Source organism: Pongo pygmaeus, chromosome 12 (assembly GCF_028885625.2).
Source record: "Pongo pygmaeus isolate AG05252 chromosome 12, NHGRI_mPonPyg2-v2.0_pri, whole genome shotgun sequence".
NCBI lineage: Eukaryota > Metazoa > Chordata > Mammalia > Primates > Hominidae > Pongo > Pongo pygmaeus.
Window position 1 is genome coordinate 105997238 of NC_072385.2, and position 25301 is coordinate 106022538.

Below are 25301 nucleotides of genomic sequence, written 5' to 3' on the forward strand. Positions count from 1 at the left end.
CGTTTGTAATGATATTAATGTAGATGGTATCAAAAGAGAAGTGTGGGCCCAGTGTGGTGGTTCATGCCTGTAATCCCAGCTCTTTGGGAAGCCGAGGAGGGAGGATCACTTGAGCCCAGGAATTCGAGACCAGCCTGGGCAACATATAGAGACTCTGTCACTACGGTGGTTCATGCCTGTAATCCCAGCACTTTGGGAGGCCAAGGCAGGAGGATCACTTGAGCCCAAGAATTCAAGACCACCCTGGGCAACACAGATAGACCCTGTCTCTACAAAAAGTAAAAAAATTAGCCAGGCAAGGAGCTCAGGCTCCTCTCACCCCAGCTACTTGGGAGGCTGGGGTAGGAGGATCTGCTTGAGCCCAGGAGTTCAAGGCTGCAGTAAGCCATGATTGCACCACTGCACTCCAGCCTGGGCAACAGAGCAAGACTCTGTCTCAAAAAAATTTTTAAAATAAAAAATTAGCCAAGCATAGTGGCACACACCTGTAGTCCCAGCTACTCAGGAGGATCACCTGAACTCAGGAGTTCGAGTCTGCAGTGAGCCAAGATTATACCACTGCACTCCAGCCTGAGCGACACAGCAGGACCTTGTTTCAAAAAAAGAGAGAGAGAGAAGTGTGAAGGGTAGAGCCACTACTGGTTTTCTTTTTCATGTGCCAATATAGAACTGGCTAAAGAATCAAAAGTTAATTATCTTGCATAACTCTGGAATGTGAAGAAAGATTTCAATAAATTGGAGGTTTGACAGTAGCCTGGGAACAGTATTAAAAGAATTATTCTATGAAGAATTAGACTGTTTATATCAGACAGAAGTCTTGCTTTTTAATTTCAATACACAATTGTTTCCCCTGAAGCAGACTTAGTGAAAATCAACAGAGATCAGTGGTCGGATAATGCTACATAAAGCCTGCCATGCATCCCAAACTGGTCTGGAGTACCTGTAACATTTGGAGCACCCATAATATGTCCCAAAAGGTCTTATGCCAACTTCTGTCTCAAATATCCCAGAGATGAGAACAGTTCAATGCCCTTAAGAGCCAGAATAACAAAGAAAAAGAATAGTTCAAAACAAACATAAGTACATTGGTGCCCTCTGGATACTTCCATTAAGCACCTAGTTTCTTAACACCCTTCATTATGAGGCCAGACCAGAATTTTTAAATCTCTGCTTTACCAACTCTGAAAAAGTATGTGTCCTGTCTTTTCTGATATGAAGACAGCATTACCAGTGCCATAAACTTGCAAAAAGGGAATCACTCTGAAATACAAAGATAACTAATAGAAATGTAAGCATTTCTTGACACTATGTAGCCTCATCAATCCAGCACACGATAATGCCATTAAATGTAAATGGTCTAAACACCCCAATTAACAGGCAAAGACTGTCAGATTTAAAAGTAAAATCCAATTATATGCTACTCAAAAGAAATCTAAATACAAAGACACAAATAGGTTAAAAATAAAACAATGGAAAAGATGTACCACGTAAAATTAATTTCAAAGCAAACAACATTTCCAAGGACAAAGAGTGTCAATTCAAGAGGACATAACATTCTTAAATGTTTACAAATTTAATAACAGAGCTTCAAAATAAATGAAGCAAAAAATGACAGAACAGCAAGAACAAGTAGACAAATCCACAATTATAGTCTGTGATTTCCATATCTTCCTTCCAATAATTGATAGAAGAATGATGCAGAAGCTCAATAAAGATATGGTACACATTTAAACATAAACCCATAATTATAGTCAGAGATTTCAGTATCTCTCTTTAAAAAACTAAAATAGGGCGAGGGATAAAAGACTACAAATAGGGTGCAGTGTATACTGCTCCGGTGATGGGTGCACCAAAATCTCACAAATCACCACTAAAGAACTTACTCATGTAAACAAACACCACCTGTTCCCCAATAACCTATGGAAAAATAAAAAATTTAAAAAATTAAAAACTAAAATAACAAAAAGAAAATTAGTAACAATATATCACATTTGAACAACTCTATTAACCAACTTGACCTAATTGCTACTATAGAACACTCCGCCAAAGAAAAGTAGAACACATTCTTTTCAGTGTACATTGAACATGTACTAAAATAATCTATATCCTGGGCCAGAAAACAAATCTCAATACATTTAAAAGGATGTAAGTCATATAAAGTATGTTCTCTGATCATAATAAACTTAAATTCAAATTCAATAAAAGATCCAGAAAATTTTGTAAACCAAATAACATATTTCTAAATAACTCACAGGTCAAAAAAAATCTAAGGGAAATTCAGAACATGTGATGAGTGAAAATAAAAACACAACACAGCAAAATTTGTAAGATACATCTAAAACACTAATTAGCTGGAAATTTATAGCATTAAACACCAATATTAGGAAAAAAGAAAGATCTCAAATCAATGACCATGTTAACAAACTAGGAAAAGAAGAGCAAGTGAAAGTAAAAGAAGAAAGAAATATTTAAAATCTGAACGGAAATCAATAAAATAGAAAACAGAAATACAACAGAAAAGATGGATGAAACCAAAAGCTGGTTCTTTCACAACATGAGTAATGTTTACCACTTTTTTCTTTACCACTAGCCAGACTGGCAAAGGAAACAGTTGCGGGAGAGAAAGGAATGGTCAAGATCAGGAAACACAGAGGTGACATCACTACAAATTTTACACATTTTTTAAAAATAATTTTAAAAAATTATGAAAAACCTTATGCCAATCAATTCAGCAACTTAGATGAAATGGACAAATTCCTTTAAAGACACAAATCAGCAACACTCATTCAAGATGAAGTAGATAATCTGGATAGATCTAAATCTATTAAGCAAATTTAATTTGTACTTTAAAACCTTCCCACAAAGAAAACTCCAGGCCCAGATGGTTTCACTGGCAAATTCTACCAAACATTTAAGGAAGAAATAATATGAATTCTTCACAAACCTTTGAAAAAAATGAAGAAAAGGGTTCACTTAGCAACTCATTCTATTCTGAAGCCAGCTTTACTATGAGGAAAAAAAAATAGTAAAAAGCATTCAAATAAAACTACAAACCAATATCATTCATGAATATAAATGAAAAACTCTAAAAAAACTTTAGCAAATTAAATCCAACAATATAGAGAAAGGACACTATATCAAAACAATCAGTTTATCCCAGGAATGCAAGGTAGACTGAATATTCAAAACTCAATGACTGAAAACCACCATATTAATAACATTAAAAGAGAAAAAGCACATGATCATCTCAATAGATGAAGATAAGTATCTGCCAAAATCTAACATCCATTGTTGTTTTTTTCTGTTGTAGTCATTTCTACATTAATAACTTTATTAATTGCTAATGAAAATTAGAACTGTTATGGGTTCTTCTGACAAGACATTTTAAAATCTTAAAATGCCTTTTCTTCACTGAAGCCATCTTTAGAGTTAGTTATTGCTTTCATGTTACCTGTCATCTTGACTTCAACCTGACATTTTTTGTTCCCAACCCTCAAATTTTAAAAGTAGCTTCAAGTTAAGGAAAGGTCATTTTTCCACAGTTGATTTCTCTGAAAAACATCCGTCTCCTGCTGGAAGTCTAGGAGTCAATCTAGAACTTCAGGGCCAACTGGAAATTCATTACGAACACTTGCATTGGTTAATCTTATTTATCTCCACAAGCCAGAAAATGTACAGTCCTGAAAAAGGTGGTCTCTCTGTGCACACAAACAATTTTTAAAAAGGAGAGGGCAACAGGAAGGGGACTGAGGCTTGATCACCAAAAAACAGCACAATGAAAACAAACAATACAGAATAATGAGCACTAGAATTCAAATTACCAGATGTTTTAAAGAGATGGGTGCCAGTTTTCAATTCCCTTTTCAACACCACACTACAAAAGAACTATTTTTAAAAGTAAAAAAGGGTTGAGGGAAAAGAAAAAAATTAAAAGAATATCTAAACAGTTGAATGACCTTCTGTTTGTTCCTGATAAACTTAAATCACATCTTCTTCTTCCATCCCCAGTTATTTTTGAGTATGATTATCAGCAATTATCTGACCTTCAAAGAGAAACCTCAGTGAATTCATTGGATGCCCTGTCTTCGACAATATGATTCTTTCTTTTTTTTTTTTGAGACGGAATCTCACTCTGTCGCCTAGGTTGGAGCGCAGTGGTGCGATCTCGGCTCACTGCAATCTCCGCCTTCCGGGCTCACGCGATTCTCCTGCCTCAGCCTCCTGAGTACCTGGAATCACAGGCACCCATCACCACACCCGGCTAATTTTTTGTATTTTCAGTAGAGACAGGGTTTCACCACGTTGGCCGGCCTGGTTTCAAACTCCTGACCTCAGATGATCCGCCTGTCTCGGCCTCCCAAAGTGCTGGGATTACAGGCGTGAGCCACCGCACCCGGCCAACAATATGATTCTTTGAGTCTCTTAAGATGTGCTGTCATTTTCACTGAAGTAAATCTCACTGCTATCCTGTCCAGTGACTTTTGAGTTCAATGTACTCGCCTTCCTTCTTATCCCCCAAGTCGTAAGTTGAAGGTTCTGGCCGCTGGTCAGACATGGTGACAGTGGCTTCCCCCGAGAGTCTTCGCACAGCAGCAGGCTGGGGTAGGCAGACCTTAGCTCCTGGTTTTACAAATCTGTCTCCCTTCCCCACAGGACCACACTGTGGCTGACCATTCCTGATTTTGAAAAACTAAACAAAACAAAAAATCCCCAACTAACTAGGTATAAAAGGGGACTTCATCAGTCTGATACAGGGCATCTCTGAAAAATACATAGCCAACATAATATTAATACTTAATGGTGAAAGACAGAATTATTTTCCCCTAAAATCTGGAACAAGGCAAGAATATCTAATCTTAAAACTTTTTTTTTTTTTTTTTGAGGTGGAGTCTCGCTCTGTCATACAGGCTGGAGTGCAGTGGCGTGATTTCAGCTCACTGCAACCTCCACCTCCTGGGCTCAAGCGATTCTCCTGCCTCAGCCTCCCAAGTAGCTGGGATTACAGGCATGTGCCATTATGCCTGGGTGATTTTTGTATTTTTAGTAGAGACAGGGTTTTGCCATGTTGGCCAGGCTGGTCTCTAACTTCTGACCTCAGGTGATCCACCAACCTCGGCCTCCCAAAGTACTGTGATTACAGGCGTGAACCACCACACCCAGCCTTGACACTTTCCTACCAACAAAATATTGGAGATTCTAGTCAGTGCACTAAGGCAGTAAAGAAAGAAAAGGCATTCAGATTAGACAGGAAGGACTAAAACTGTCATTCACAGATGGCATAATTTTCTATGTAGGAAATCTTATGGAGTCTACAGACAAACTTCTGTAACTCATACCTGAGTTTACCAAGGATCTAACATCAATAGACCAAAAAAAAAAAAAAATCAACTGTCTCTATATACCGGCAATAAACAATCAGAAATTGAGAATTTAAAAAATATAATTTACAACAGCATCAAAATATATTAAATAATAAACAAAAAGAAGTGCAAAACCTATATATGGAATACTAATAACATAGAAAACTAAAAAATTGACAAGATGATTCCAAATTTTATAGAGAAATGAAAAAAATCTAACATTTCCAAACCACTTTGGAAAAAAAAGGAATAAAAATTGGAGGATATATACCACCTGATTTCCAAACTTACTATCAAACTACAGCAATCAAAACTGTGGTTTCAATACAAAGTTAGACATATAGACCTACAGGACAGACTAGAAAGTTCAGAAAAATGCTCACACATATGTGGGCAATTAATTTTTGACAAAAGTGCAAGGGCAATTTAAAAGAGAAAGAGCATTCTTTTCATCAAATGATACTAGAATATGTGGATGTCCACACTTTTTAAAAACCTGTATCATATACAAAAATAAACTCAAAATGGATCACAAACCTGAACATAAAACCTAAAGCTATAAAACATTTAAAAGAAAACATAGTACAAAAATCTCTGTGGCATGGAATTAGGCAGTTTCGTTAAGACAATAAAAAGACAAGCCACAGTTGGGGAGAAAATATTTGCAAATCATACATCTGATAAAAAACTTGTAACCTAAATATATGAAGAATTCTCAAAACTCAATGATAAGAAAAGAATCCATTTTTTAAAAAGGCAAAAGGTTTGAACATTTTGCTAAAGACAATTTATCACATATAAAGAAATGAAATGTGTAATAGTAGCAGAAAAGGATGGCCAGAGGAGTTGAGTAGGGGAAAAAGAAGTATATAATATTATTAGGTTCTTACATGATAAATGAAGTATTATACTATTTTTAATGATAGACTGTGAAAAGTTAAAGATATGTATTCTGAACACTAGAACAGCCATGGGGGAAAAAAAATCAAACAATGACATATAGCTCAGAAGCCAACAGTAGAGAGAAAATAAAACCCTAAAATATTAATTAATCCAAAAGAAGGCAGTAAAAGAAATGAAAAACAGATGATATAACAATTAGAAAATAAACAGCAAGATCCAGCCATAGTGGTAATCAGATTAAAGATTAAATCACCTAAACACTCCATTTAAAAGGTAGAGATTCTCAAGCATAAACAAAGAGCAGAAAACAATGAAATATACAGGAGAATAATAAACAAAAATCTATGAAATAAAAAGCTGGTTATTTAAAAAAACAATAAAATTGTTAATCGTCTAGCTAGATTCATCAAGGAAAGCAGAGAAAAGACACAATGTACCAATGTCAGAAACGAAAGGGGAAATGAGTACAGGTCACACAGGTAGTAAAAGAATAACAAGGAAATAGATGAATAACGATATGCCAATAATTTCAACAACTTGGATGAAATGAACAAATTCCTTAAAAGACAAGGCTGTAAAAACTCACTTAAGAATAATTTAAAAACCTGTTAGCCCTATATCTGTTAAAGAAATTGCATTTATAGTTAAAAACCTTCCCTCTCTCTCTCCTCTCTTCTCCTCTCCTCTCTTCTCCTCTCCTCTCTTCTTTCTTCTCTCCTCTCTCCTCTCTCTCTCTCCTCTCTTTCTCTCTCTATCTCGCTCCAGGTCCAGATGGCTTCACTGGTGAATTCTAACCTTCTAACCTTTCAGGAAGAAATAAAATCAATCCTTCACAAACTCAGAAAACAGAGGACTGACTACTTCCCAACTTATTTTATAAACACAGCATTACTCTGGTGCCAAAACCAAGCAAAGAACTAAAAGTAAAGAAAAGAAATACAGCATCAAATAGAGATGCAAAGTTCTTTAAAAAGACATGAGTGAATCAACTCCAGTAATACATCAGAAGGATCATACATAATAATCAAGCAGAATTAATCTGCAGAATGTAAGTGGTTCAACATTTGAAAATCAGTTTATTTATCATATTAACAGAATAAAAGAAATAAACCAAGTAGACAGAGAAAAAACATTTAACATATATTAACATTCTTTTCATAATAAAAACTCTCAGCAAACTAAAATAGATGGGAACTTCCTTAGATTGCTAAAAAGGCACCTAGAACTGACAATTACACTTGATGAAAGACTATCTTCTTAAGACTGGGAATAAGGCAAGGAGGTCTGACTTCACCACTTCTACCTGCCACTGGCTATTAGGTATTGTCTATTGCACTAGATAGTACAATAAAACAAGAATGAGAAATATAAATTATATAGATTGGAAAGGAAGATACAAAACTATCTTTTTCACAAGCAAATGTGTTGAAGAAAATACCTAAGGAATCTACAAAAAAATTATTAGAATTAATAAATAAATTTAGGGACAAAGCAGCATCAGCATACAAGGTTAAATATACCAAAATCAATTACATTTCAATGAGTTCAGGAAAAGAAAGTTCAAAAAAAAAAAACACACTACTATAAATCGGCATCAGAAAGTATAATATATTTAGAGGTAAATTTAACAAAATTGGATTAAGATATATTCACTGAAAACTATAAAATACTGCTCAGAGCAATTAAAAATGACCTAAATAAATGGAGATGTCAGCATTTTTATCTCTTGGAAGACTCAATGTTAAGATGTTAATTCTCCACAAACTGATCTACAGATTCCCAGCAGGATTTCTGTAAACAATTACAAGCTGATTCTAAAACTTCTATGGAAATACAAAGGACTTAGAATATCCAAAACAGCTTTGAAAAAGAAGTTACAGGACTTATACTACCTTATTTAAAGACTTCCTATAAAGCTACAGTAGTCAGGATCGTGTTGTTTTCACTTAAGGATAGACATATTAAGGGAATACAACATAAAGCCCAGAAATAGACCCACACTCAAATTGTTAATTAACAAATATATGATCAAAAGTAGCTCAAGGCCAGGCACGGTAGCTCATGCCTGTAATGTCAGCACCTTGGGAGGCCAACGTGGAAAGATCACTTGAGGCCAGGAGTTCGAGACCAGCCTGGGCAACACAGTGAAACCCCGTCTCTACAAAAATAAAATAAAAAATAAAAATTAGCCAGGTATGTAGTATGTGCCTGTAGTCCCAGCTATTTGGGAGGCTTAGGTAGGAGAGGTTGCTTGAGCCCAGGAGGTCAAGGTTGCAGTGAGCTATGATTGCTATGATTGTGCCACTACACTACACCACAGGCTTTTTATTACTGGGTAATAAAGTGAGACCCTGTCTTTAAAAAACAAAAAAAGGTAGCTCAAAATGGATCAACAATACCAATGTTGGCAAGAATATAGAAAAACTAATGGATCAACAATACCAAATGTTGGCAAGACTGTAAAAGAACTAGAACATCATAAATTGTTAGCAGGAATGTAAAGTAGTGCAACTACTTTGGAAAACAGTTTAGCACTTAAAAGTTAAGTATACACTCAGCTTACAACACAGTAATACTACTCCTAGGTATTTACCCAATAAAAATTAAAACATATCTCCAGAAAAAGACAAGTACAAAAATATAATGGCAAGTTTATTCATAATAGCCAAAAAATAGAAAAAAAAATCCAAATGTCCTTCAATGGATGAATAAATAAAAAACTATGGTACAGCCGTACGATGTAATGCTATACAGCAATAAAAGGAACAGAGTACTGATGTAACATGGATGAATCTCAAAAACATAATGCTGAATGAAAGAGGCCATATACCAAAAACTACATAATATATTATTCCATTTATATAAAATTCTAAACAGGCAAAACTGTTTCAGTTTTAGAGAAATGATAAGGCTCAGGGTTAAGAGGAAGATGGTGGAGAGGACCAATTTGTGTGGGGAAAGAAATGTTCTATACCTTTAGGGAATGGAAAAGTTCTTTATCTTGACTATGGTGTGGTTTTAAGTGTTTACAATTGCCAAAACACACAGAACTGTACACTTAAAGTGGGTACATTTTATTATATGTAAATTATACTACCTCAATAAAGTTGATATTAAAGAGTGGGATATAAATTTTGACCTCAGAGTTATTGTGTCAATAAAATAAAATAATGTATATAAATAAGCCTAACCATAAAATGCCCAATAAGTTAATTTAGTAATCATATCAGTCATTTTTAATAAACTATAATCAGCACCAAAGACAGATTATATATAATACATAGCTATAATTAAACTGACTTTATAAATTTAAATTAATAATATTAGTTGCTATTCCTAATATATTTCTTCTAACCCATGAATTCCAAGAAAATAAAATATTCTAAAACTCCAAAACAAAGGAATCCTGAATATCTAAGGAGAGAGAATGTCTAATCCAGAAAATTAGCACTCTTTACTTGCCTTTCAATGAGCATTTTGTAGAACATTCACTAAATCAAAGGTGACCTGCCTCCACAATTGGCCTCTAAAAATACCTTAAATGCTAGATAATAACAATCTTTAAGTAAATGAATCTTTTTAAAAGACAAAAATAAAAGTAAAATTATGCCTCTCAGCGTGATGCAAAATACTAAGTCCCTAGACAGCGTCCAACATTTTACTTAGCTCAACTGTTGCAAGTCATAGTAAAAATGGTTAACTCCTACTCTCCTTGCAAGCATTCTTGCAGACTAGAAGAGAACTGGTCTAGGGAGCCTCCTAAATAAGAGCATTTCCACTAGAGTGGCAGGTTTGTGAGCACGAATGAAAAACCAAATACATCACAAGACAGGCTATTTTATTATTCCTTGGTTTGTCCTGCCAAAGCCAAAACAGTGTGGCAAAAGCAGAAGCAGGAAAGGAAGGGAGGGTATTTGGGAAGTATAATGGGCAAATCAGTCTTGCAGAGCAGCTTTCTGACTTGGCTTGTTGTTAGCTGAGCTCCAACTGGGAGGCTGGAATGTCACACTGTGACTGGCCTTGAATGCCAGGCTGAGAGATTCAGTCCACTAAAATACTGAACGGGAAGTGGAAGCAGAAAGATTACTTGGTTAACATTTTCCAAACAGATTATTTTAAATAGTACAAGAAATTTTAAAAAAAATAACATTGTCATCCCGACAAAAATGTCAACAGCTACAGTCACAACGGCCAGCGTTTGGACCTAGTGGCTAAGGTTCAAAATGTATGGTATGGGCAAGGTGCAGTGGCTCACGCCTGCAATCCCAACACTTTGGGAGGCCACAGTGGAAGGATAGCTTGAGCCCAGGAGTTCAAGATCACGTGGGCAATGAAGTGAAACCGAAACCCCGTCTCTACAAAAAAATGGTGATGCACACCTATAGTCCCAGCTACTCGGGAGGCTGAGGGTGGAGGATCACTTGAGCCAGTGAGGTCAGAGCTGCAGTGAGCTATAATGCACTCCAGGCTGGGCCACAAAGCAAGACCCTGTCTTAATAAATAAATAAATAAATAAATAAATATATAATAATTTTTTTAAGAAAGAATAAGTAAAACAGTTATTATCAGGTGCCCTGCCAACAATATTTCACTTAGATGGGGTTGGTAGGCAGGCTATGAAACAATTAAAGAACAGCCTATTACATTAAGAAACCAAGGCCAGGTGCAATGGCTCATGCCTGTAATCCTAGCACTTCAGGAGGCTGAGGCAGGTGGACTGCTTGATCCCAGGAGTTCAGACCAGCCTGGGTAACGTGGCATAAACCCATCCCTACAAAAAAAAAAAAATGCAGAAATTAGCGGGTGTGGTGGTGTGCACCTGTAGTACCAGATATCTGGGAGGCTGAGGTGGAAGGATTGCTTGAGCCAGGGAGGCAGAGGTTGCTGTGAGTTATGATCGCGCCACTGTGCTCCAGGCTGGGTGACATGGTGAGACCCTGTCTCAAAAAAATAAATAAAATAAAATAATAGCACAGTATAACAAAGCAAAGAAAGTGCAAAATTCTTATAGATGAGATAAATCAATAAAGTCTCAATATCTATTTCAGCTGATGCAACAACAAACTTCGCAACACCACTGGGTCCTCCAGGCGCCATCAGTTTGGTTATCAGTTTCTGTTTGACAGTCATCCATGCCAAGCCCCACAGTGTCTCTGCATTGTGCTACATAAGTAATGAGCAGCATTCTCAGTTTACTAAGCTGACTAGCTAGAACAAATTAATATGTAATAGATCTGAGATGGGGAAGCATTGTGTTAAAACATACACAAGCACACACACACACAAAAGCAGCAGCCAAAGCACTCAAGGAGACATAGATCAAAAATGAAGTTGAATTTCAGGTAGATTCATTAAAGTAGAAGCTCCAGAACATTATGTGCAATGTTTCTGTAAAAATCTACGCATCTGTTTGGCCACTATTTAATTAAATGGTACATTCCATTTAAGTAACAGTTCTGAAACTGTTCTAATTTTGTTTTAATCATTCTCAAAAAACATATATTTAAATTTAGTGATATAGTATGGAATCCTTAAAAATGAACAGTAATTTTACACTGCTTCTCTGAGGACATGGAAGATAATGTATTATCCATATCATAATTGATTTTTTTCTGACTTTTTCCTCTGAAAGGAAAAGTGTATCAACTTCAAAACCTTTGGGTATTTCTTGACATGACTTCTTCACTCTGTCACAAACAGCTTTGAAATATCCATCATTCTTCTCAGATGATAAACAACTATACTGCACTTTTTTTTTTTGAGACGGAGCCTTGCACTGTCACCCGGGCTGGTGTGCAGTGCCGTGATCTCAGCTAGCTGCAACCTCCGCCTCCCAGGTTCAAGCGATTCTCCTGACTCAGCCTCCTGAGCAGCTAGGATTACAGGCACCTGCCACCACGCCCAGCTAATCTTTTGTATTTTTAGTAGAGACAGGGTTTCACTATGTTAGCCAGGCAACACCTGACCTTGTGATCTGCCCGCCTCGACCTCCCAAAGTGCTGGGATTACAGGCGTGAGCCACCGCGCCTGGCTGCTCTATTGTTAAAGACAAAAAAATATGTCTACATTTTCATTTGGAAATTCTTTAGAAAGAATTCCTGAAACAGGGTAATAGATACCTTTCTGGGTATCTGCCAGCCTATGCTTATCTTATCTTGTGTTAAAACTGACCTCTAGTAATCAGGTTGATAATACATGACCCAGAAATCCTGGCCATATAACTTGATCACAAGTGGTCACTTGGCCCAAGCTGCCAATCAGATCCTCTCTCCCAGGAATTTAAACTCAATGACAACCTCTCTGGTGGCCTTGAATTGAGTCTTCATGTAGGGGCTCAGGAAGTCATTTCTACCCAATGTGGGGAGAAACAGAAGTTGGGGGTTGGTCGGGGTGGAGGGGCGGTTAGAATACAGTGACAATAGAATATGTTGCAGAAGAAAGACACAAACATGGACACAGATGCTGACTGGCTACTATGTCTACCAGCCTTCCAGTTCCCAGTTCTAGTCCCTGAGAACCTGGCTGTCCTTTCTGCCCTCGGGCATCATAGGCTTTACTTGATTCCTTACAAAGACAAATAAATTCTTCAATTTATGTTAGTTCCAATGGGTTTCTTATAACAAAACAGCCCCTGATTAAAATAAACTGTTTAAACCACAGATAATTTCAAATGTAAAATCAATGTTAGCAAACTACCAATGTTAGCAAACTGTTTGATTTACTAGCCACAGACTTGCTCAACATAACTTACAATATTTCAATAATCTCTCTTCAAAGTTACATAAACAGCATTATTCAAAGAACTGGCAGAATTAAGTTCTGTCACTTCCTATCAAACCTCATTGTTGTCAGATCCAAAGAATGAACACGGCTCATTCTTTCCACAAACATTTATTAAACCTTTCTAAATGCCAAATACTCAAATAGAGATTGGGAATAAAGTATGAGCAAACAGCCTCACTCTTTGCCCTATTTAAATACAGTACACAAAAATACAAATGCAATAATTTCTTCCAGAGTTAATTGCTACAGAGTATGACCAGGATGGCTATTTTTACAAATAGGTGTTTATATGACACTCGTGGCTCTTTTTATGTGAATAGCTGCTATAGCTGGAAAATTTTCAATCACTTCAGTTGCACCATCCTAGACCTTAACATGTATTTCATTCAAATAAATCTTGATCACTGAAGATTCACATTTCCAATATCATTTAAGTAATAGAATATGTTGCAGGAGGAGTTGTGTCTTCTGCAATTGTGAGATTCAAGGACTTCTCTTTACTTAAGATATCCTTTGACATTTTTCAATAGAATCTTATACAAATTGGCAACTCTTTTACTGGCCAACAATTGTCTCTTCACAGTAAAAGACCTGAGGAAACAATAATATCATTCCTAATGTACTATAATCTTCTGATCTTTTTTATTTCAATTATTTAACTTTGAATGGGGATAATTCTGTAAGAATCAATTAGTGAGTAGAAATACGCCCTCTCTCATCTCTCATTCTCATTCTCATTAACTGCACAGTTCCCTTTATTTACAATGAAACAGATTTACAGAAGTATTATTTTCCAATACATAAAATACTTTGAAATATAAGTTTAGTTACATGCTATTTTCATTAATCTGATTGCAGAGGGCAGAGTAAAATATATAAAGATAAAATTGATTCAGACTCCAAATCTGCAAATAACTGTACATTCTTCCTGTTTTCTGAATTGTTAAGAGCAATGTTCCAATTACAAATTCCTTGTATAATAAATAACTTCTAAAGATCAAATTTCTGTTGGCAAAAGGCTGATACAAGTAACAGAATGCCACATTCTTTATAACACATACTTCAACCAACGAAAATCTGAACACTAAAGCTTCATTAATTTATGCATGCACGCATTCATTCTATTTCTTCAACAAATATTTAATTGAATATCTTTACTGTGCTAGAGACTAAAGATTTAATTTAATAAACACAACAGTCTCCATCTCTAACTTTATTGAGCTTAAGTTATGAAATAAAATTACTGTAAGTTCTAGTAAATTACTGAATACTTTGATTCAGCGTTGGTTAGAACTATAGTTTAAACTGGCCAAGCGCGGTGGCTCACACCTGTAATCCCAGCACTTTGGGAGGCCGAGGTGGGTGGATCACTAGGTCAAGAGATCGGGACCATCTTAGCCAACATGGTGAAACCCTGTCTCTACTAAAAATACAAAAATTAGCTGGGCATGGTGGCCAGTGCCTGCAGTCCCAGCTACTCAGGAGGCTGAGACAGGAGAAACACTTGAACCCAGGAGGTGGAGGTTGAAGTGAGCCGAGACCGCTCCATTGCACTTCAGCCTGGTGCTAGAGCAAGACTTGGTCTCAAATAAATAAATAAATAAATAAATAAATAAATAAACAAACAAATAAATAACTATAGTTTAAACCATACACCACAAGTTTTCAATGAGATTTAATGAGAAACTTTAGATTTAAAAAATTGTTTATATAAAAATGTTAAGACTGCAAAGCACTGAGTTAACCATTACCCTTTGCTTGGAAAGAAAAAGGAGAAGGTTAGAGAATATTTATCTATTATTTACCATAGAAGATAATTTAAACCTATACTTACTCATTTTCCTCTTACAATATAATTAGGTTTCCTTAGAGGTCTGTTTCTTTAAAAAGGCAAAGAGCTGGCTGAGCACGGTGGCTCACATCTGTAATCCCAGCACTTTGGGAGGCTGAGGTGGGCGGATCACAAGGTCAGGAGTTCGAGACCAGCCTGGCCAATATGGTGAAACCCTGTCTCTCCTAAAAATACAAAAATTAGCTGGGTGTGGTGGCACGTGCCTGTAGTCCCAGCTACTCGGGAGGCTGAGGCAGGAGAATCACTTGAACCTGGGAGGCGGGGGTTGCAGTGAGCCGAGACCGTGCCACTGCATTCCAGCCTGGGGTACAGAGTGAGACTCTGTCTCAAAAAAAAAGGCAAAGAGCTTTTCTGTTTGCTGTGATAGTTATCTTCCAAGAGTTCGTAAAACTATATAACCTTTCAATTAAGTGTGTTTGTATTAGAAAACTACATTTGTTAAAATGTGTGTTGCTGAGAATTGTGTTTGTTCATCTAAAGATGAATATTATGTTGGTTGTAGGAGGCTGAATTCTATCACAAATATTGTGGTAATTAAACACTATGACCTTACTGATCTTGTATACAATAGATTTAAGGTTGCTAAAATTAATGGAAAGCCCAGAAATAAAACCACACTTCTACAGCCAACTGATTTTTGACAAAGGTGCCAAGAACACACATTGGAGAAAGGACAGTCTCTTCAATAAATAGTGTTGGGAAAACTGCATATCCACATGAAGAGGAGTAACACTAGCCCTTACCTTTCATCATATACAAAAATCAACTCAAAAAGGATTAAAGAGTTAAATGTAAGATCGGAAACTATGAAACTACTAGAAGAAAACATAGGAGAAGTGCCTCGTCACAATTGGTCTCAGTAAGAATTTTTTGGATAAGCTCCCAAAAATACAGAAAACAAAAGCAAAAATATATAGATTACATCAAACTAAAAAGCTTCTGCACATCAAAGGAAACAATCAACAGACTGAAGAGACAACCTACAGAACGGGAGAAAATATTTGCAAATTATACATCTAACAAGAGGTTAATATGTGGAATATATAAAGAATTCAAGCCACTAAATAGAAAAAGAAAATAATCCAATTAAAAATGAGTAAAAGACCTAAAGAGACATTTTTCAAAAGACATACAAATGGTCAACCAGTATATGAAAAAATGTTCAACATCGCTAATTATCAGGGAAATGCAAATCAAAACCACAATGAGATATCATCTCACTCCAGTTAGACAACGACTACAGTCAGCTCTCTGTCCATGGGTTCCACATCCATGCATTCAACAAACCAGTTGATCAAAAATATTCAAAAAACAGGCTGGGTGCGGTGGCTCATGCCTGTAATCCCAGCACTTTGGGAGGCCAAGGCAGGCAGATCTCTTGAGGTCAGGAGTTTGAGACCAGCCTGGCCAACATGGTGAAACCCTGTCTCTATAAACAAAAATTCAAAAAACAAACTGCATCTGAACTGAACATTTACAGACTTTTGTCATTATTCCCTGAACAATACCATATCACAGCTATCTACATAGAATTTACATTGTATTAGGCATTATAAGGAATCTAAAGATGATTTAAAGTACAAACATAAGGCAAAGATATTCTGGGTTTGGTTCCAGACCAATGCAATAAAGCGAGTATCACAATAAAGCAAAGTCATATAAACTTTTTGGTTTCCCAGTGCATATAAGAGTTACGTTTACTATACTATAGTCTATTAAGTGTGTAATAGCATTATGTGTAAAATAAAATGATAATACCTGATTTTAAAATACTGTATTGCAGCCGGACACGGTGGCTCACTCCTGTAATCCCAGCACTTTGGGAGGCCAAGGTGGGTGGATCACCTGAGGTCAGGAGTTCAAGACCAGCCTGGCTAATATGGTGAAGCCCCATCTCTACTAAAAATATAAAAATTAACCAGGTCATGGTGGCATGTACCTGTAATCCCAGCTACTCAGGAGGCTGAGGCAGAAGAATCGCCTGAACCTGGGAGACAGAAGTTGTAGTGAGCTAAGATCGCACCACTGCACTCCCGCCTGGGAGACAGAGCGAGACCCTGTCTCAAAACAAAAATACAAAAACATAAAAATACGAATAAGAATAAAATACTGAATTGCTAAAAAATGCTAACAATGATCTCAGCCTCCAGCAAGTCACAATCTCTTTGCTACTGCAGGGTCCTGCCTCGATGCTGATGGCTCCTGACTGATCAGAGTGGTAGTTGCTGAAGGGTGGCATGGCTATGGCAATTTCTTAAAATAAGACAACAATGAAGTCTGCCACATTAATCGACTTTTCCCTTCAGGAAAAATTTCTCTATAGCACAGGATACTGTCCGATAGAATTGTACTCACAGTAGAACTTCTTTCAAAACTGGAGTCAATCCTCTCAAACCCTGGCAAACCTTTATCAACTAAGTTTATGAAATATTCTAAAGCCTTTGTTGTCATTTCAACAATGTTCACAGCATCTTAATCAGAAGTAGATTCCATCTCAAGAAACCACTTTCTTTACTCATCTGCAAGAAGCAACCTTCTTCATCGGTACAAGTTTTACCATGGTATTGTAGCAATTCAGTCACATTCTCAGGATCCACTTCTAATTCTAGTTCTCTTGCTATTTCCAACACATCTCAAGTGACAAGGTGCATTGTCAATGAGCAATAATATTTTGAAAGGAATCATTTTTTCTGAGCAGTAGTTCTCAACAGTGGCTTTCAGTAAACCGTGCTGTAAACAGATGATTGTTATTCTACTGTAGAACACAGGCAGAGTTATATTTAGCATAATTCTTATGGGCCTTAGGATTTTCAGAATGATAAATGATCCTTGGCTTCAAATTAGTCACTAGCTGCCTTTGTCCCTAACCAGAAAGTCAGTCTATCCTTTGAGGCCAGGCATTGCCTTCTTAACTATGACAGTCTTAGATGGCATCTTCTTCCAACATAAGGCTGTTCCATCTACACTAAAAATCTGTTGCTAAGTATAGCACTTCATCAATGATCTTAGCTAGATCTGGATTACTTACTGCATCTTCTATATGAGCACTTGCTGCTTCACCTTGCACTTCAGTGTGATAGAAATGGCCTCTTTTCTTAAATCTCATGAACCAACCTCTGCTAGCTTCAAATTTTCTTCTGCAGCTTCTTCACTTATCTCAATCTTAGTATTGAAGAGAATTAGGACTTGTTCTTGATTAGGCTTTGGCTTAAGGGAATGTTGTGGCTGGTTTGATCTTTCATTCAAACACTAAAACCTTCTCCATATCAGCAATAATTTTTTCACTGTCTTATAATTCATGTGTTTACTAGAGTAGCACTTCTAATTTCCTACAAGAAATTTTTCTTTGCATTCACAACGTGGTTAACTGTTTGGCCAAGAGGCCTAGCTTTGAGCCTGTCTCAGCTTCCAACGTGCCTTCCTCACTAAACTTCATCATTTCTAGCTTTTGATTTAAAGTGAGAGGTGTGGGACTCTTCACTTGAACACTTAAAGGACACTGCAAGGTTACTAACTGGCCTAATTTCAGTACTGCTGTGTCTCAGGGAATAAGGAGGCCCAAGAAGAGGGAGAAAGGAAAAAGGACAATCAGTACAGCAATCAGAACATACACATTTATTGATTAAATTCACTATCTTATATGGGTATGTATGTTATGGCATCTCAACACAATGACAATAGTAACATTCAAGATTCAACAATCACAGATCACCATAACAGAATAAAAATGAAAAAGTATGTGGAAATGCTTCATGATTTAGAAAGCAAAAATTTTTAAGTTTAAAAAAATAATAATTAAAAAGTTTGAAATGGTACAAAAATTACCAAAATGTGACACAAAGCCATGAAATAAGCACACACTTCGGGGAAATGGCCCTGATAAACTTGCTCAACACAGGATTGCCACAAACCATCAATCAATTTAAAAAAAAAAAAAAAATCCTTGTTGAAGCACAATAAAATGAGGTTTGCCTGTACACAGGAAGATGGGCGTAGGTTATATGTGAATACTATGCCCTTTTATATCAGGGACTTGCACAGGACATCTTGGAACCAATCCCCCATGGATATTGACGGATAACTGTATTATTAAAAGGACAAAAGATCTGGGCATGGTGGTGTGTGCCTGAAGTCTCAGCTACTTAGCAAGCTGATGCAGGAAGAACACTTGAGCCCAGGAGTTCAAGTCCAGCCTGGGCAATATAGCAAGACTCTGTCTCAAAAAAAAAAAAAAAACAACAACAAGCCAGGCGCAGTGGTTCACGCCTGTAATCCCAGCACTTTGGGAGGCTGAAGCAGGCAGATGACGAGGTCAAGAGATCGAGACCATCCTGGCCAACATGGTGAAACCCTGTCTCTAAAATACAAAAATTATCCGGGCGTGGTGGTGGGCACCTGTAGTTCCAGCTACTCTGGAGGCTGAGGCAGGAGAATTGCTTGAACCCTGGAGGTGGAGGTTGCAGTGAGCCAAGATCACATGTGTGTGTATATATATATATATATGTATGTATATATATACATATATACATACATATATATGTGTTTTCTAAAAAAAAAAAACCTCATCTTTCTAATTCTATGAACTTTTATAAATATAGTTTCCATGATCAATTACCTTTTCCTTTTATTTGGCTGTGAGCTGCTTAACACTAGAATCTTGACTCATTTTAGCATAAGAATCGCCATTATACAATGTTCACTTATTATTTATTTATTATAGAGCATACTGTGGGCTAAATTAAGTCCCCAATGTATAATGATGATATCCAACAATAATTTGCTAGAATGTAATTATGTTATATGATGAGTGACAGTCCTAATACACTAATCACAAATGTTATTAAAGGTTTCCCATGAAGAGCTTATAGTAATGAGAGGATATAGGGTAACAGCAAATGCTTCTTAACATAAACCCATGCTACTAGAAAGATGCCTGTGAAGTCACATTATTTTTGTCTCAAGACTGTGGACTGACCACACACACTTATTTCTTCTCTAAGACCCACCCTCCAATCCCATTAAATGATAGTGAATACAGAAAGATAAAATCCCAAATAACAGGAAGATGAAGAGGAAGGGAGGAGAGTAGTTAATCAGTAGATGAGAAAGTTTAGCAAATTGCTAGAGACAGAATGCAGATGGAAGTGTAGTACTTGACAAGATAGGGCAGAGGAAAGCTTTGACCTGTAATAATGTGAGGAAGAGGCTACTGATGAGGAGGAAGCCATTTGTCCTAGTAAACCCATAAGAGTTTCTAGTTATCCAGTGTAAGGGGAGGCAAGAATGAGACACAGGGCTAAGAACAGGAAGAGTAAGCAAAAGCTCCTCACGGAAAAGTCTATATACCTACCCCCTGAAAATGACAGGGTGACCAGGTATGTATCCCCAGGTATTCAATGAAGAAATAGAACAAACTATGTGAGGAGAGCTAGAACAGGTGACTCACATCTGGCCCATCATTCATCCACACATTCCATAAGCCTTGCTCACCTACTCAGAAGTCCCAATCACTAGTTTATTGTCTATCTTAAACAGAAATGAATACCTTTTATTTGAAGAAAATTTATAGCATAATAGAGGGAAAAAATATGATAAACAAAAATTTAATCCCTAGGAAAAATTAAAATAATTCAGATAACAGAAGAAAACATTTTTTTAAAAAATCTCTAAATTTTATTCTTTGAAGGATTTTAAAGGACCTATATTCATAAAATAAGAACAAGATGCTGAGAATGAGAAACAGTGCAAGAAAGAGTTCTTAGAAATTAAGATACCTAATTGTGACTGTAGTAATAAAAAATTATCAGATGGGCTAAAGGAAAGCAGAAGGGTAGAAAGAGGAATAGAATCTGAGCAAGTTATTTGAGAATGGGTGCCAGCAAGATAAGCAGGTAACCTGTTTATCAAGAAATCATTCTACAAAACATAGAATCTACAATACATAGATTCTACAAAATAAGGTCAAATTCAAAAGAGTAATAAAGGCAAATCTCACAGTGATAATTATGCAGGAACAGCCCTCCAGGAAACAATCATTCAAGCAATTTATAGACAAGGCACAGAAGACAACTACAGATTTAGAACGGACAGTAAGTTATCAATCTTGAAAATGCAAAAGGAAAATAACCAAAGACAAAAGCTGGGAGGTGAAGAAAGAGGAATTGAAGGAAGGGCAGGGGCTAATATATTCATCTCATAAAATGCAGAGGCAAAAGACACAGTATCTATGGTTAATGTAAAACTAAAGAGTATACTACCCTAAGTATTCACCATTCTTGCTTAGAGATTGTCCTTAAGTAATAACAAAGCTAACTGTATACCAGGTACTTATTAAGAATTCTTAAGGGTTATTCATTAACTGTGTAATACAATGTCTAAAGTGATCCATTAAAAAAAGTAAGTAAAAATTTTTAAGCTACAGCGTAACCAACACAGGAACCAATAATGGTGATATAACTACATTAAGAAGGAAAAGAAAAAAGAGTTAAGGGGTATAGGGAAAATAGGCTGAAGCTTCATGTATCAGCGCAGGAAGTCAAAAGATAACAATGTCTAAAACTGATAAGGCAAGAAACAGAGGCAAAAGTATATTATTTAAAGATATGGAGATCATCCTCAGAGAGCTAAACCGAAAATTTTTAGAATCTGCAGGTGATTCTCTCAGGAAACTGGACTGGAAGAGAAGACTACTGGTTTCATGTATCAAAAAATTCCAGTACTTTTACATTTTTAACCACATGAATTATTTACTCTGATCATTTCTTTTAAATTTAGTTAATAATTTTTTCAAAAAAAAAAGTAGCAGTCGAATCTGTTCTACTACTTCAGACCGGTAAAATTATTTTATATTTTAATGGTTTCCAGAAAATGGTCTAATAATGCAAGGCTGACAAGTCAGCATGTCCAACATTTCTCATTTAATCTTGCATTTGATAAATTAGTATCAAGTGATTCTACGGAATATAGTACTAAGAATACAGAGACATGGCCCCTCCTGGCATGTAATGGTAAAAATACACTGGTCCAATGGCCAAAAAGTGGTTTACCCATCTGTTTCATGTTTAATATCCATGTTCTTTATTTTGCTTTTTAGGAATAGAAAAACTTTAATAGGCTGTTCACCACAAGAATAGGTTCAAGAGAGAAAATTCCTGGTGAGATTACCAACACTAACCAACCAAAGCCACTGTGATTTCCACACTAGGCTAGAGGTTCAGTATTGGTAATAGTGACAGAGAAAAGCTGATACAGCCTAGACAGCTGCTGTAGCTGATGGGCTAAGTCCAATGACAGATCTTCCATACTATCCATCCAAGATCAAAAACTTGTGGTCCAGGAACTCAAGCCAGCCCACAGACACATTCAGTTTAGCCTACATAATATTGGCCGACACTATGTTTTTAATTTTGAAAAAGTAGCAACATCTAAAACTGACAGAATTCAGGTAAAACTTCAGACGTCCACCTTCTCTCAATAAATCAGTAAAGGTAACTCCCCTTAAGTGACAGGGTGTCCCAATTTGCCACACCTAGCCTGTTTCCCTCGCTATATTACCAATCTAGCCCTTGTAGACTGTTTGTATCTCTGATCCTTGCTATAAAGGAGATAACATGTTGATATGCCTAGGCCATGCCAAGAGTTTTTGAGGTAGGACTCTTACACTTCGGTAACAACAGGAGATACATCAGCGACAAGTCGTGGCACAGCGGTTCCACAGGGGGGTTAGCAGCAGTAATGGACAGCAGCCACTCCTACCTAAAAACTGTTTCTAAATGGCCAGGTATTCTAAAGCAGTGGACTCTTTATTGAGTATTACGCAAAAGCCGCCTATAGAGAAAAAAACACATAAAAATTACCAGGCATGCCTAAATATCAGGAATTTCTGTGCATGCCTATTTAACCACAACTTATTCCCTGTCAACTGCCTTACTTTTAATCAAACTAGAATTGAATGGCAGATAAGAAAAGTGGTAAATGCTAGTGAACAATATCTTAGGAGATAACAACTAACAGCCGGAAATGAAAACTAAAGCACAAAGTCCAGTAGCTGACACTGTAACCTACATTTTGAGTAAAACAGTCATCATTTACTTACACTTTAATGTCTCTCCAGCATATGGTATGTGCAGTTTAAATCGGTCACAGTTGGGCCCAGGAGTCAATGATGTGCAGCTTTAAAAAATGCAGAAACAGAAGAAAAAAAAGATTTTTTAAAAACAAACTTTAAAAACCCACATGTTTATGATACTAAACAAAACAGGATCTTTATACAGAACAGATTAAAACACTGGCTTACAGAACAAAATAAAAGCCTTTAATAGTCACGGAAGCCAAGACATGAAGACTCGTCCTAAAACAAATAATTCATTTATTTCACAATAAAACTTACATGTGTTCTAACGACAAACATCAACAGTGTGCTTCAACTACTTTTCTCAGAGGCATATCTTGACTTTTAAAATTAGGTATATTATCCAAAACACATGTCTATTCTTACGCCAAGAACTGTAAAATAAGAATAGTTTTATGATCATATTTTAAATATGGACTCTTAGCTTTCATTCTGTTAGTACAAAAAAGAGCCCACTTTTAGCCTTTTTCTGGTACCAGATGGTTTTCTTTCCTTCCACAAAGGTACAGTGCTTCCTTTAGATTTGGCACACCATAACTTTCATCTGCAGGAAAGCACAATGCACACTCAATTTCAAGTAAAATGCAAATTTAAAAGGTGGGGGGTAGTTACCCAAGTCTCAACAGTTTGGTATTTTCTTTTTGTTTTGTTTTTCAAGACAAGGTCTCACTCTGTAGCCCAGGCTGGAGTGCAGAGGTGCAATCTCTGCTCACTGCAGCCTCAATCTCTCAGGCTCAAGCTCCTCCCACTTCAGCTTCCCAAGCAGCTGGGATCACAGGTGCACACCACCACACCTGGCTTTTTTTTAAGAGAGGAGGTCTCACTATGTTACCCAGGGTGGTCTCGAACTCCTGGGCTCAAGTGATCCTCCTCCCACCTAGCCTCCCAAAGTGTCAGGATCATAGGCGTGAGCCACTGCACCTGGCCTGGTTTTTTTTTTTTAATCTATTATTTCACAAAGTTATACAATGTTTCTTGCTCTTCACAGATTTGCTGTACAAGATAATATATTATCTTAGAAGTCATAAGTTCAACTGTGTAACAGCTGCATAGGCTTCATAAGTTAATAAAATATTAATATGAAGTCAATTGAGAAAGTAATATGTCTTCATTTTGTTTTAAAAAGATGAGGGTTTTAATTTACAAATGAAAGCAAGGAGGCTAATTTTCTTTCATAATTCCAAAACTGGCTGTGAAGCAATTGTAAAAAAGAACCTATAAAAGTAATTTAACGGATGTATGCAGAGTTGAAATAAATGTACAACTTCCCTACATGGCAACTTGGAAGGGCAAGAGTCATTTAAAAATAAATTCAAAAAATTTTGGCTTTAAGTAACTCAGATCCCACGTTAGAGATTTACTATTACTTTTTCCCAAAACGATTTGAATGTGAAAGAGAAAAGAACCAGACAGTGGCCAGGCATGGTGGCTCACACCTGTAATCCCAGCACTTTGGGAGGCCAAGGCAGGCAAATCACTGGAGGTCAGGAGTTCAAGACCAGCCTGGCCAACATGGTGAAACCCCATCTTTACTAAAAATTCAAAAATTAGGCCAGGCGCAGGGTGGCTCACACCTGTAATCCCAGCCCTTTTGGAAGCTGAGGCAGGCAGATCACGAGGTCACAAGATGGAGACCATCCTGGCCAACATGGTGAAACCCTGTCTCTACTAAAAATACAAAAATTAGCTGGGCATGGTGGCACACACCTGTAGTCCCAGCTACTCACTCAGGAGGCTAACTCAGGTGAATAGCTTGAACCCGGGAGGCGGAGGTTGCAGTGAGCCGAGATCCCGCCACTGCACTCCAGCCTGGGCAGAGAGCAAGACTCCATCTCAAAAAAAAAAAAAATAGCCAGGCATGGTGGCGGGCACCTGTAATCCCAGCTACTCGGAAGGCTGAGGCAGGAGAATCGCTTGAACCTGGGAGGTGGAGGCTGCAGTGAGCCAAGACTGCACCACTGTGCTCCAGCCTGGGTGACAGAGTGAGACTCTGTATCAAAAAAGACAAAAAAAAAAAAAAAAAAAAAAAAAAAACAGAAACTTTAACAAGGATATGTTTAACATAAATCACTAAGTTGATTATTCCTCATTATCTTCAGGGGGCAATAAAAATACCAGTTTATAAACTAAACAACTAAGTTGCACCAGCAATTGAATGGTAACAAATTTTTATATTTCACAGGTTTTAAGAATACTTTCTCGTTTTCCTTTCAATATAAAAAAAATTCCTCCGAGTACATTTTAGAGGCATCATATTTCCCTTTTAGTATAA

The 25301-nt window shown here is 36.8% G+C and overlaps 1 protein-coding gene and 1 pseudogene across 6 annotated transcripts in view; both read right to left on the reverse strand.

Annotated features, from left to right (window-relative positions):
* The window catches only part of BABAM2 (BRISC and BRCA1 A complex member 2), a 544147-nt gene that overhangs the window by 389400 nt on the left and 129446 nt on the right, over positions 1-25301 (reverse strand). For all 6 annotated transcript variants that reach the window (XM_063649424.1, XM_063649425.1, XM_054474868.2 and 3 more), the window contains one exon: positions 22994-23070. In XM_063649424.1, the coding sequence (XP_063505494.1) occupies positions 22994-23070 (77 nt within the window). The remainder of the gene's footprint in view (positions 1-22993; positions 23071-25301) is intronic.
* Positions 3571-4851, reverse strand: LOC129030058 (small ubiquitin-related modifier 1-like; annotated as a pseudogene).